Source organism: Calonectris borealis, chromosome Z, assembly GCF_964195595.1.
Source record: "Calonectris borealis chromosome Z, bCalBor7.hap1.2, whole genome shotgun sequence".
In the NCBI taxonomy this organism is placed as follows: domain Eukaryota; kingdom Metazoa; phylum Chordata; class Aves; order Procellariiformes; family Procellariidae; genus Calonectris; species Calonectris borealis.
In genome coordinates, this window is record NC_134352.1 from 7,970,023 (window position 1) to 7,983,542 (window position 13,520).

General features: G+C 39.7%; 1 protein-coding gene across 2 annotated transcripts in view; it reads right to left on the reverse strand.

Annotated features, from left to right (window-relative positions):
- The window catches only part of MSH3 (mutS homolog 3), a 116,857-nt gene extending 103,411 nt beyond the window's left edge, over nt 1-13,446 (reverse strand). Inside the window, exons 1-8 of one of the 2 annotated variants that reach the window (XM_075137117.1) lie at nt 13,231-13,446; nt 11,324-11,447; nt 10,067-10,290; nt 6,563-6,775; nt 5,162-5,278; nt 4,287-4,406; nt 2,806-2,953; nt 1,669-1,831 (exon numbers count right to left, since the gene is read on the reverse strand). In XM_075137117.1, coding sequence (XP_074993218.1) covers nt 1,669-1,831; nt 2,806-2,953; nt 4,287-4,406; nt 5,162-5,278; nt 6,563-6,775; nt 10,067-10,290; nt 11,324-11,447; nt 13,231-13,359 — 1,238 coding nt within the window. In that variant the 5' untranslated portion in view covers nt 13,360-13,446. Of the gene's footprint in view, nt 1-1,668; nt 1,836-2,805; nt 2,956-4,286; nt 4,407-5,161; nt 5,279-6,562; nt 6,776-10,066; nt 10,291-11,323; nt 11,448-13,230 lie in introns of both variants that reach the window. The other variant, XM_075137118.1, reaches the window with a different exon arrangement.
- Between the last annotated feature and the right edge of the window lie 74 nt (nt 13,447-13,520).

Consider the following 13,520-nt stretch of genomic DNA (forward strand, 5'->3'; position numbering starts at 1 on the left):
AAAACAGAAAGCTCACAAAGTAAAAGGATTAGCAAGACAAAAATGTACATCTCTTGGCAACTGGAAAAGTTTTGTTACTTCCTACTCTGGTATTTCATCTGCCCAAGCCTTAACAAACTATTTTACTGCAAGGAAATACTGCTTGCTTAGTACATCTAATTAGAGTTGACCTTTTCAACTCCTTATGGCTTTGCAATCCGTACATGAGCTGAGGGAACAGAAGAGCCTAGTATGACAAGAGCACACTTCACTACAAGCGTAAGCGTCACACCAGTGAATGATGATGAATACAGCTCTTTCACAAGCCACATTTTCTTAAGATCCCTAACACCAAATCAGATGTTTTCAGTCCCTTCTCTCAGTTTTGCCTCTCATATACATGTGCCCTTGAGAGCTTGATAGCTGAGTACAGCAACATCTGTGCAAGATCCTATAAAGTGCCACAAAATCAGCTTTTCCTGATGAGATGACTGCCTACCCACCACTTCATGGCAATTTTTTTTTTTTTTTAAATAAAAGGGGAGAAAGGAGGATTACACTAGCAAGTGGGGAAAGAAATGCCTGTGAAGCAGACCGATTAAGCAGCTCAGCCATCTGGAGCATCAGAGGAAGCTGCAAGATGATGACTTGGGCAGAGTTCAAGGTACAGAGTTGACTGTCAGGTGGCTACCATCCATGTGACTGTGATGCATTTGCCCATCTTTACAATATGGGAGGTGATGATATTTTTATCTTTCCCCCAGTACAAAACTTTGCTTATGTAATACATTCATTTTTTTTTGACTTTCTTTAGCTCCAGTTTTTTAAACACATAAAAGAAAAACACTATCCTTTCTGACTAGTTCATTCAAAATGGAAATGCCAAGCTCTAAGCTAGTGCTCTATGGCCCAGAGCTGCATGGTTTTTAAAAAAAAAAAAAAAGTGAAAAACTGGTACTTTCTCACAAAAATTGCGTCTGCAAGATTTCGCAAATTCACCACATATATACAGAGGATTGCTTTATCCTTCATCTATCATCCTACAAATTACATCCTATTCTGGCTTTATTCCATACTAAAATTGATATAGAAATGATGTAACGAATTTACTGCTGAAATACACAAAGAGAACTCAAAATATAAACAGATGATCGGTCATAATATTTCCAAATCTGTACAAGTTCAAGATAGTGTAATAGGACCAACAGAATGAAATATCAGCTGCAAAGGTTTTCTATACCTATCTACATGAATAGAAGTAAAAAGTTTCATGCCTTTTAGAGATCTGAAGACCATGACAAATAAGAAAAACAGCCACATAACACTGCTTTCAGATCCCAAAGATAAGTGCACATACTCTGAAATAAATCCAACAGATCGCATGATCAGGAGGTGGGAGCAAGACAATCTAAATGAAAACAACAAATGTTTAGGCGCATAAATCTTTCATAGGCCTGAGACAAATGCCATGAATTTCAGTCTAAACACAATTTAAGAATGAGTGCCCAGAACTCAGTGGTGTTTGGGGAATTTTCAACCCAGCAGCAAACTACAGCCATTCTGAAACGGGCCTTTACAGAACTTACACATCCATGCTTGCTTCTGGATCTAAACTCCATCAACAGCTATGTTGTAATTAAAAAAAAAAAAGGCAAAAAAAACCCCCAACAAAATCCCCATAGAACATACCTCATGGAGGTTATACTGTTGATGAGCTTTTCAGACTGATCTGACAAGCTAGATGGAAGTAGTATTTCAACTGGCTGCAGGCGCAAAACCCGACTCTCTAATTCTAAGCGAGATGCACAGTCCCGAAAACTGTCAAAAATAACTTCTCCGGTAGTTGGCTGGACTGCCTGTCAAATTAAAAAAAAAAAAATTGCACTGAATATTTAAATTTTCAGGGAGTGTTTCAGTGACCCAAATTGTTAAGCCAGAAAGAAACTTTACGGTTTATAGCACAAAATTATATAGCACCCACACGCTTAGTAAAAGAGGCAGATCAAAAAATATAACGGCATTTTTCAAATTTATAATATGGTACTTGTCTTGCTAAATGATAACAATACCTTAAAAATGTAAATGTGCTCTTGTTATCATCAGTCCATCACTCCTCAACTTTTATTACTAGGCAAATGTATATAATTGGAAGTCTATGGAAGGTAGATGCAATTCAGATGGGAAACTGTCATCCTAGCACATGCTTTTGTTGTTCTCTCCCAGCTGCAGTGTCACACTCAAATACAAGCACAATCAAGATGCTTTTAAATTAATGAATTACCGGCAGACTGGGCTTCAGTTATCACTGTGTTTTGCCAGTTAAACAATCCTGGTTTTAATCTTCACCGTAAAAGAGAATACAAATCTGAAGTGTAAACAGTAAAAAAGCGTAAGTCTCTTCCTCTAAAGAACAGTGTTTTGTAGAGGAAAAAAGTGCTCACAAGCTTTAAAACATTGACCCTAAAAATGTTTAAAGTTAGTAAAGCATTTGAACTAAGGATTTCCCCGTATTTGGTTAAAAGACAGCTATGTTTTCAAGTGATACAGCTGCAAAAACAGTATCAGGAATATTCAACTATCAGCTCCAAACCTTTTCTGTAGTTTTCAGCCATCACAATTCACACACAGATGATATCTTAACTAAACAGACCTTGTTACAAAAAAAACCCCAACACAAAACCCACACCCCAAAAAAATCTAAACAGAACAATCATGAATTTAAGAAGATAACCACACAACTCTCAAAAAACAAACAAACAAAACCACCACAAACCTCAAAAAAACCCCACACAAACCCTAAAATACTGATTCCCCTGTGAAACTAACTTACCATAATGCCTATAAGAATGTCACCTTTCTTCCTATCTTTTAAGTTTTCTCCATTTTCACAGATACAGAGGAGGTAGTTATCAGGGACATCCGTTGTTACCTCTCCAACATCTACAGAATCATCTAGCTTCAGCAAAGGGTTCACATGTAACAAATGTTAATAAAAAATAACAAACAGTACACGGATTTTGGTGGATTATTCATAGGTCCTTCTAGATCTAAGTCCTTCTCAACTAGATTTTGTGTTGGGCCTTCTAGTCCAAAGGTCTATTTGACTTTCATTAGTTTGACTCCTATTACGATTTTAGCAAACTTCAGATGACTGTCAGTACGAGGACTGAAGTCAGTGGTTGTCTTCACAGGACAGGAAGTTACATGATGTGCAGATTACATCAGCTCACGCAAAGGCTATCTTTGACTATGCCTGTGGTCCTCCCCGTTCAAGCAAGAGCAGCTATGTCAAAAGTTAAACCAGCAGCCAATCCTGCACATGGGCTGCTCCACCTTGTCATTTTGACTTCATATTCACAAACCACATGCACCTAACAGAAAAAACTAAATGCACTAGGTATGCAGCAACTGAAAAGCAGGCAATACCCTGAGTTAAAAGTCTACGTCTTAGCAGGAGCATTAAGTTAGTTGCATTGAAAACTTGCTGCATACCTATCCACCAGGTTGGGTCATACTGCTGAGCCTGCTTTCATGGAGTTTGCCAACCACTGTAAGAGAGTCTGTGAGTACGTTAGAAGTTTTCCAACAAAATCTCAGGACTGTGTTATCTGCCTCCCTGACCTACTCCTTAAGGACAACCTCACAGGCATTAATCTAACAATCTTTTTAGCTCTTGGCATCTAGTAAGTAGTAGTTTAAGAAATTACAGAAAAAAAACATAAGGTAGATAAGGCAATAGATAGGAAAACAAAAACTGGAAGGAAAGAAATTAAGAAAATAACTTCACTAATAAAATAAAGAAAAAGCTGTTTCTATCTCATTTTTGCATTGTCTTTGTTACAACAGTCAGGAGTTAATTACCTAGTTAGATTTTTAACAGTGCATTGTTTTTATTACCTTCTTTTCACTTAAAGCAAACCGTTAACACCGAACAGTTAATAATTCTTCCTTCACACCCTCCTGAATCACTAATGCTATGCATTCTCAATCTGGTGAAACACCTAGTTGAAGACAAGACATACAAAACACTGCAGACTTGGAAAGTCCACTTTCTGACTTCAGAAAGCAACTACAGTAAATACAAGCTCTGCTGTTTCACAACAAACCTAAAGCCCTGAAGAGATTAAATTCTTTATAAAGCCAGCACGATGTTTTACCACAACATAAAACTAAAGGAACTTTGCTTTCTGCTGCCACTCTTACGTCAGCCACTAGCTACTCATGTATCATCTAGGTGATAATACTAGAATTATGCCCCATCATACACCGAAGATTAGAGTCTGAAACCAAATTTATTTGAAAAGGATATCTTCTCCAATGAGCGTAGACTTTGTGTAGAGAGCAGTCAGTTTCCGGCTGAAGAGAGAGCTTTTATTTTCTCCAGCAGCCTTCAGTGCTGCAGTTTCCATTTGTTTTATTACTCCAACCTACCAGCACACAGAAAAGAAACGAAGTTAGCTCTTTGACAATAAAGATTTTTTTTATCATCTTATAAATTTGATGATCTTTTAAGATGTGCAAACAACGAGTGCACCATTAAAGCTGAGCAGGAAGGGCAGAGGCTAGCATCAATCCTACTAATGAGACTACAAGGCACTGCTTTTCCTTACGCTCTATCCACTTTTAACTGCCCTCTCAACTTTTGCTCCTGTCCTTCTTGTCCTATTTTGAAACAATGTAGCTAGAGTTCACCACTTGCCAGAGAATGGTTGCTGCACTCAATTTATTTAATAAGCCCTTTCCTCATAAGCAGAAAAAAAAGAGGTATTAACAGAAAGCCAAAGAATTACAGGGATCAACAATAGGAAAGAAAAGACAAAAAAAATAAGGGCTGGGTTAAAAAAAACAATGATCTGAGGAAGAATAAAAGAGAGTGTGGATATATACATTTTTCTTTATCAGATGCAAAGGCTTGATAAAAAACGGAAAGAATTGTTGTAGAATTGTTCTAGAAAACATGAAGATACTTTTCTGTAAAACAGAGGAAGCTTGAATCTACTTACATTTCATGACACTTACCAGAATAAAGAAATTGAAATAAAGGAAAGTTAACAATTTTAATTGCAAAAACAGGTGATGAGTTTTCCCTCTTCTTCGTTCAAATAAGACTTTGGTACAATAAGTGCAAGTTATTTCAGTGCTATTCTGTACTTAACATCATTTAATAAAAGCCAAGGATAACCTTATATCCTTTTGCTACAAGTCGCCGCACATGGACAAACAGTCTGTGACTTGGTATACTGGCAGTCATAAAGTTATGATCCTGATGACAATAAATGTTCAGTTCTTTAGCTGCAATCTGCAAAATACCAGAAGAGTCAGCCAGTAGTTCAACATGCAATACAGGAGCTCATCTCTATGACCACACTGATGCACAACTACAATTTCAATTGTAGTTGTGTCAAAACAAAAACATTACAGGAAAAAGCCCAGAGAGCTGAGGCCCTCCACCTTCCTGTTTTTGTCACAAACAGGGGCTTCAGTACCACAGACTTCACATTCCAGATTATTACGCTGCACCTTGATCTTGTGTAGGTGAGGTAAATCACCTACACAGCACGCATGGATTCTGCAACACAGCTCAACAAAGGGTCAAACAATTTTCACAACACCAAAAAGACAGAAAGAATGAAATTATTTTAATTGTGGTTATAAAGATGGTATTAAGCTAGCTAATCAATTACAATACTGAAAAAATCAACATCAAACAGCAGTGGAAACTAAATACTTCATAAAAAAAGAGTAACAAGACTTGTTAAAATGTGACATTATAATGTATGATTTGCATTTGCTTTTTTGCCCATAGGCAGAAAGATAAGTGTTAAACAGGAACTGCAGTCAAACACTGAATTGTGTAGCTGGATAGTGTATTTCTATTTCTGGACTGTGAGTGCACCAGCAAGTAAGTAGACAAATTACACACGACAAAGTTGACCAGGAAAATTAATTCCCAGTAACTAAGCGAAGATTCTCACTGGTCTTGAGTGTGGAAGTAGCACAAATCAAAGGTTAAATTGGTAGCAATGATTTTTGGGACAGATCATGCAAAAACTCATTATGAACCATTTATGAACTGTCCCTTTAAAATTATGGTTGTTGCAAAGTACTTTCCAGTTCCTACAGATCTGGCATGTGTAGGTGCCGCACCTGAACATGTGTCCAAGATGCTCCCTGCACCGAGGCTATACTGGCTATATTCATCTACATTTACAGCACTTGCTCCACTATCTTCCAAACTGAAATACAGTAGAGTTTTGGGCCATGACTGAGAATTCATCTTTGAAAGTGTTTCAACTTTAACTCTGACAAGTAATTATTCTAGGACCTCATCTTAAGCTCTCAATATGCAGGATAGCAAGCACTACCCTATGATTACAAAATAATAACCACTATTTTGGTAAAAAGTGCACGCATAATGGATAGTCTTCAATTTAAGCATGCAGAGATTTTTCATCTTGTTTTCAAGTATTAAAAAACCCCAGGAAATTCATGCTCCACCAAAAACCTTCCTTCTGGAAGTGGTCATACACCTAGTACGACACTAATAATACAAGTATCTTTCCTTAACCCTGGCAAAAATTACCTCTGCATCTTCTCCGAAGAAGCGATACTTGTATCCACATTCCACACACAAAACAGCATCTTTATACTGTTTCTTCATTTCTATGAATTGAAGTTCTAGTGGAGTGTAAATGCTTTTGGTTCTCTTATTAAGATTTGTATCTGAAGTATTTTGAGTATTTTCGTAAGACTTAAGAGATGCAGAAAACTGACTAAGATCACAGCGTATCTCCTCCTGTAAATAGAAGATAGAAAAGTATAGTTAGGAATCACCAAATAAATCAATCACCCCTGCAGACCTTGACTCACATTGACCATAGAGCTAAAGACTTCTTGCACTAAATAGCCCCAAGAACTGCAGCAAAACTATTAAAGTAGCATATACAGAATACAGTTTGTTTGGAATTAAAAGGAATTAAAAAGTCAAGAAGGTCAAAGATTTTGTATCAATTAGTCAACTTCCTTTACAACAGTCCTTAGACATCTCAGCTGAAATCAGCTGAAATCCCTTTTGTATCATGAGCTCTCAAAATACAGGTCAAGAGACATGCAGGCCACAAAGACTGGGCAGTCTAAACTGGCCAGATATGAAAATAAGGATGAATTACCGCTCCAATTTACAGATGAGAAACTGCAGCACAGAGAGATTAATGATATTCCAAAAATCCACAGTAAATCAAGAAATAAACCAATTCAATACAAGTCTCAGTTCACTGTCTCAAGCACCAAAACCATGTTTCTTCTCCAGTCTGCCCTTCCTACATAAGCTCAGCAAACCTCCCAAAATAATTTATTCTTGAACACAGAAAATCTATATTATAGTTTCTAAAACCTTTAGCAGTTAAGGTTTTGAGCCCACTCTCTCTGTGGTTTATCATTTACAATGACATTATGTAGCCTATGCTAGCCAAGCAACTTCAGCTCTACAACTTTGTTTTGTTCTGTATTGTAAGCAGGGTGATAGATTCAGTCTTTAAGAGGTGCAGTGAACAACATTGGTAAAGTGCGCTTCACTTACAGCAAAGTCTCTCCTCACTTATACCACAATATTAAGTACTGATAAAATTGGTTAAAAAAAAAATACAAAGACAACACTCTCCACAAGTTTTTACAGCCTATGACTATACAAAACACAATTGACTAGGTTGTGCTGTGAGTTTCTGTATCTGCAAATAAACCCGGTAAACTTCAATTTCTAACTGTCCCATCTAGATTACATGGAACAAAGTCAACAAACTGTTTAGAAGCAATGGTAACTCAGACGAAACACAGAGATAGTACAAATCATATACTTTGGGTCATGGGAATGTACAAAGAATGCAGTAAGAAAACCATGGAAAAAAAAAAAGAACACTTAACCTTATTAACTGTGAATTGCAAAATTCCCAGAATTGCATACAATCAAGGGGTGACCCATTTGACAAGCAGACAACATAGCCCAGCACAACCAAAGCTGTACCATGCCTAGAACTCAGACGGCCTCAGGCGCTTAGATGTCTCTACTGCAAAATCCTCAGCCCAAGGATTCAGTGGTCTTCGATTCAAGGTCTGTGCCAGCCCAGCACTATGACTTCATCTCATTTTACAGAGAAAATTGTTGTGACAAAGCATGTGAAATGAAGTCATGAAAGGAAGTAAAAGAAATTGAAATTGTTGAGGAGGTAGTAAGTTAGCAGCTCAAGGAATTTAGAAGAAAATTACTCACATAAAAATGTTATAACTCTAAGAAAAAAGCAAGACACAAACATCTAAGATGAGCCATTCCAAGGAGGACAGGCCAGACTTTTCCCACCTGACTGCTTGGCCAGCACAGGCTCAGTAGGTGTCTTAGAGAAAGATGATAGTAATGCTTTGTTAAGTAAGTCATGAGTCCTCACTATCTACTGAATATATTAAGTAAGAAATAATTGCTCTTTACTTTTACTTTGCATACATCTTGCTTGCAGAGTGTCTCTGCACATGGCTAAAGCTGACCTTCCTCGTGATCTAGGAAGGGAGAGTTAACACCTGTCATAATCTTACAGACAATCTGTGATCGACTGGACCCAAGTGCTGTTTGGCGACAAGCATCTAATTATATGAATATACTAAGTGGTGGTACTGCTATAAAAAGCACACCAGTGTTAGGGCATTGGAAACCAACTTTGGAATAGGAAGGCAGAAATACTGCACCAGCTGATACACCAAATATTAACAAGCACATCTGTTCAAAGATAAAGAGAAACCTGAATTCTGCAGAAACAACCATCTCAGGCCCACAGCTTGGTGGAGGGCGAGTTGCATGTGCCTCTGCTCACCAGACGTGTACTTCTATTGCAGCTACTGTAACACACACATTTTTAACCGACATCCTATGCCAGGCACATGCTGTCTCCAGTGTTACTGAAGAGAAAGTCACTAACAAAAAATACTCCCTATGCATGTTTCACATACATGCATGTGTAAAAAACACATACATTTTATAATTTCAGTATCTAGAATAGGTTCTCAAACATCTGTGAGACATGGTAAAGTATGATTTATAGATTAAACTAGCAGGGGCAGCATCTGGTGTCAATGTAACTGGACGGACAAAGGGTCAGAAATTAAGAAGTTCCAGACAGACAAGGGTTTGAAAAAGAGGGACAGAGAAGGAATCAGTTTTCTGCATTCTACAACTGACCACACCAACATAATCTCAATCCCTTGTCACAACAGAAATCTCTTGCCACAAGCTATTCACTTCACTATTCTTATTTTGATCTCATGTTCACACAAACCAAACAACTTCAAACCAGGAAGGTCAGATCAACTATACAACCTTTCATACAACCTCCTTCCTTCAAAAAGCCACATGTAAAGCTTCGTTAAAGAGCAGCTGAGTCCCAGTGCAGCAACACCACAGTAAACCATGAGATGCCTTTTACGACCTGAATACTTCAAACTGAGCAAGGTAAGCCCAAAAACCAACCAATTAACTAATGTTAATTCGCCCCATAATGAAAGGAGAAGCAAGGTAGTACCACCCTTATCAACTTGTATCATAATGATAATTTATCATGGGAGCTACTCGTATCTTGTGCAGATGAAAAAAACAGTGATATCTTTAGGAGTTAGATTCATTAGCAACTGGATTAAGCTACATCTCAGTAGTAATTCTAAATCATATTTTTGCAAAGAAAGCCTGTTAGGAATTTTACAGCCCGTATCAAAACTGATAGAACTGAAAGAAAGCTGAGCAAAGGACCACACTGAACATTTGTTACTACGATATTATAGGTTCATTCACAATCACAAGATACACTGCCAGTGTTTCTGCTCTCATTACTGCTTTTTTCAATGACACCACTGAAGAACTATAAAAGGCATTCTGCTCACTATGCTAAGAGTTCCAGAAAAACATCCGTACACAAACACTGGTCTGTTGGGTACTGCTGCACTATTTCATGACAGAACACAAAAAACACAAAACGAAACTTGTGCCAAAGCTTGCTTTTTTAAACCATAAAAAATAATCTACACAGCACTGGACCAAAGCTCTACGTACCTTCTGAGCAACCTTTGGGATAGTGTCCCCAGACTGAAGAGGATTTTTCAAGTCTGAACTTCTCCTAATAATACTGGGACATTTTTCCAAACTCAGAGATTCTTTCTCCTGAAAACTATCCTCCCGGGCTCTGTTACACTGCTGGTCTGAATCACTGCAGAATTCTCTCAGTCTGTCCAGAGTTTGCAAACATATACGAGGCTTTTCACACTTCTGAGGTTCTTCTTCAAGAAAAATACACAACAAAAACGTATTAGCAACTTATTTTCTAAAACCGAATGTCTATTAGAATGACATTCTTACATCAGTAAGCAGAGAACGCAATCATTTTGCTCTGTCTCTCTCTTCCATACATTCCTTCTCCTCTCCCATTGCAGTATTTCTGCCAGCCTGACAGAATCGTGCATGTAATCAGCTTGGTTAACTTCCCTGGAAAATCAATACTCCTCACTTGTATGCTTCTTCATACATGGGAAAAGAAGCACAATTATTTTCTGGACTGATAACTGCAAAGCCACAAAATTAGCCAAGAATATTGGAAAACGAGTGGTATTTTTTCAGTGCAGTTTTTAAGCAGACTGTACTGCTAGTTGATGGTGTCTTAATGATACTTCAAACCATCACACCCCCAAACCTGAATATAATTCCCTCTTTAAAAAAATTATAGAGGCTAATTCTTTTCATCAAAGTATAAGTGTAATGAACTTTATATTCACTGATTTGTTTTTCTGCTAGCATCATTAATTTGTTAAATTCTTGGTTCAAAGCCAGATGGAGCATAGGCATTTTCAATGTAATTAAGGCTGCTACTTCACAGTTAAGAGCACTGTATTAGAACTATTTACTTTGAGATAGCCTTTAGGTATTCCAGTCACAGGCCAGACTCCACAGAGCTGTCAGGTGTCAGTCATGCTTCAGCCCAAGTCTAAACAACAGACTGTTAAACCATCACAGAAAGCGAAGTTGCAGCATTTCTGCCTGGGCATCTGGACTTCACTGACTGAACAACCTGTTAAAGCTGAGTCAGCTGAAGGGGATTTGCAGAGTAATTCTGGAGCAAGGCTCAAATACCTAGCTTCTGAGCCACAGAAAGGTGCTTTAACAGTATAGCTATATGCTCATAATGGCTCTTCAGAGATGCATTTCACACTCAAGAGACACTTCCTAAAGTATCTGCTGACAAATTTTTTTACATTTGACAATGAAACACTATTTATTGGGTATAAATGCTTGAAGGTTTCTTTACAGTCAACTCACTTTTATCCTGAATCTTCAGTGGGTTACAGATGTCTTCTAGAGTAATTTGTCGTGCCTTGGTCTTCTTTTCACACGGTTCATTGCCTTCAGTTGATGTTCTCCTTTTTGTGCCAAATTCAGAAGCCTGAAACATAAATTAAGCAAAGAAGTTCACTTACTTCTTCTCTTTGCCATCCTCTATGAAGGACAACAGTGCACGCAAGGATTTCATAAAGAGATAAGGCAAAATTAATTTACAATATGTGAAAACCCTAATTATTTTAACTACCTACATTTTTTATTTGTAAAACAGTTCTTCTAACATTCAAGGCTACCAAAGGAAGAGAAATAGTGCATTCTGTGAACAAGCTGGCTGTTGGCTAGAACAGAAACATGTGCAGCTACCTCAGCTTCAAAAGGCAGCTTAGAACTACTTCTGTGGCAGCGAACTGAACAAGCACTTAACAGACTTTCCCGTCATACCACACACTACCACCCTGTGTCTGAATCAGATCTCTCCTGCAAATCCTCATTCCTACAGTTCAGAGTCCTCTTCTTGCCAGATACTGGCTATTCACCTCCGAGAAGCACTACTTCCTATGGCCTACATCCAGATGATGGAAGAGTATCTTCTCCACAACATCCTGGAAGTTAATCCAGACTTAAAAGATTTTCCTAAACTATCTGTAAACACCTAGCTACCATCATCCTGGGTTTGTATAGAATACAGTACTTTCGACTACTGCTCCTTAGATGGCTTTTGACACATGCACTTTTAACACTTTGTAAACAGAAAATTCATCAATTTATATTGTTTCATCATTGATGTATTGTTTGACAGAATGCAAGAAGTATGACCAAATGTAAAGAAGTAACTTGCAACTGCAACAATGTATAAACACATTATCATTTCACTTTGCAGATAAACACAAAACAGCTGCTTTCAGAAGCTTGCATCCACATTTCATGTGGTTTAAGTGTATTACTGGGGACTGTATTCAATCTCCTTATAACTAAGCAGGAACTCCACCCTCAGCAACTAAGCCCATAACCTCTACATAACATATCCATACACACAGCCCACGAGTGGCAGAGTTTCCCTTCCAAGTCCACTATTTTATACCACCAAATTAACACTGATTAGGGAATGGTTTTTCTGCATGGACAGAAAGTGGTAATCACACCTTTTAAAATATATTTGGACCAAAGATAACAAAAAAGGTTGACTTGAGACACAGGTGAAAAAACCATACACCTTTCCAGGGTCAAAAAGGGCTAGAAACATTAACTACTGGGAGACTGGAAAATATAAACTCAGAATGAAATCCAATTGCTGAGAGACAGCAGTTTTTTCCCAGCGGCAACATGGAAAGGCCGCTGGATCACTGCAGGCTCTCTTGGCCTTGCACCTAAGAGCAGACTAAGAGTCGTCCGAGCTCCCTGATCTGGGCCACGAGCTCAGCCCACTGCGTGCCAGGAAGCAGAACCTGTGCCGTAAGGTCCAACACTACTGCAAGCAGCAAAGCCTCTGCGACACAAACCGGCACATTGGCTTTGCCAAGCTCACCGTATCCACATCAAGCTTCAGTTCCTACAAAATAGGCATATCCTGGCTGTTTCCTGAAAGACTGGGTATTGCTACCCTGCATTACACACGGTAAAGATGCTACAGCAAGCACTGGTAACTGGAAGGGCCTGCCTGTTGGCAGGGCTGCTGTAGGGCACCCCTTCGTGCAGCATGGCCGTGGCCAGCTCTGGCCATCCCTTCTGACACCGCTTTCTGACACGAGGCAACCGGGCAGGCCCGAGGGCCAAGAGGGCCCGAACCAAGAGGGTTCCCGCAGGGCCTCTGCGGCCCGGCCCGCGCCCTTCAGGCGCCCTGAGCCCCAACCGCCGCCCGACGGCCCCCGCCGCCGCCCCGGGCGCACCGTCTGCCGGGCGGCGCCCTCCGAAGCGCCCTCCGCCCCGCCGCTCCCCGCCGCTCCGAAGAACCTGCTCAGCACCAGCTGCTGCCCCCCGCCGCCGCCGCCGCGTTCCCGCCGCCGACCCCGCGGCATGGCGATGGCGGCGGCGATGGCGGACCCCGGGCCGAGGCCGCGGGCACCAGCACCACCTTCCTCGGCGGATGCGTCGGCGGGCGCGGGGCGGGGCGGCGGGGAAAGGGCCTCCAGCCTCCCGCCTCAGCCCTGCGTCGCCCGCGGTGGGGGAACCCTGCTGC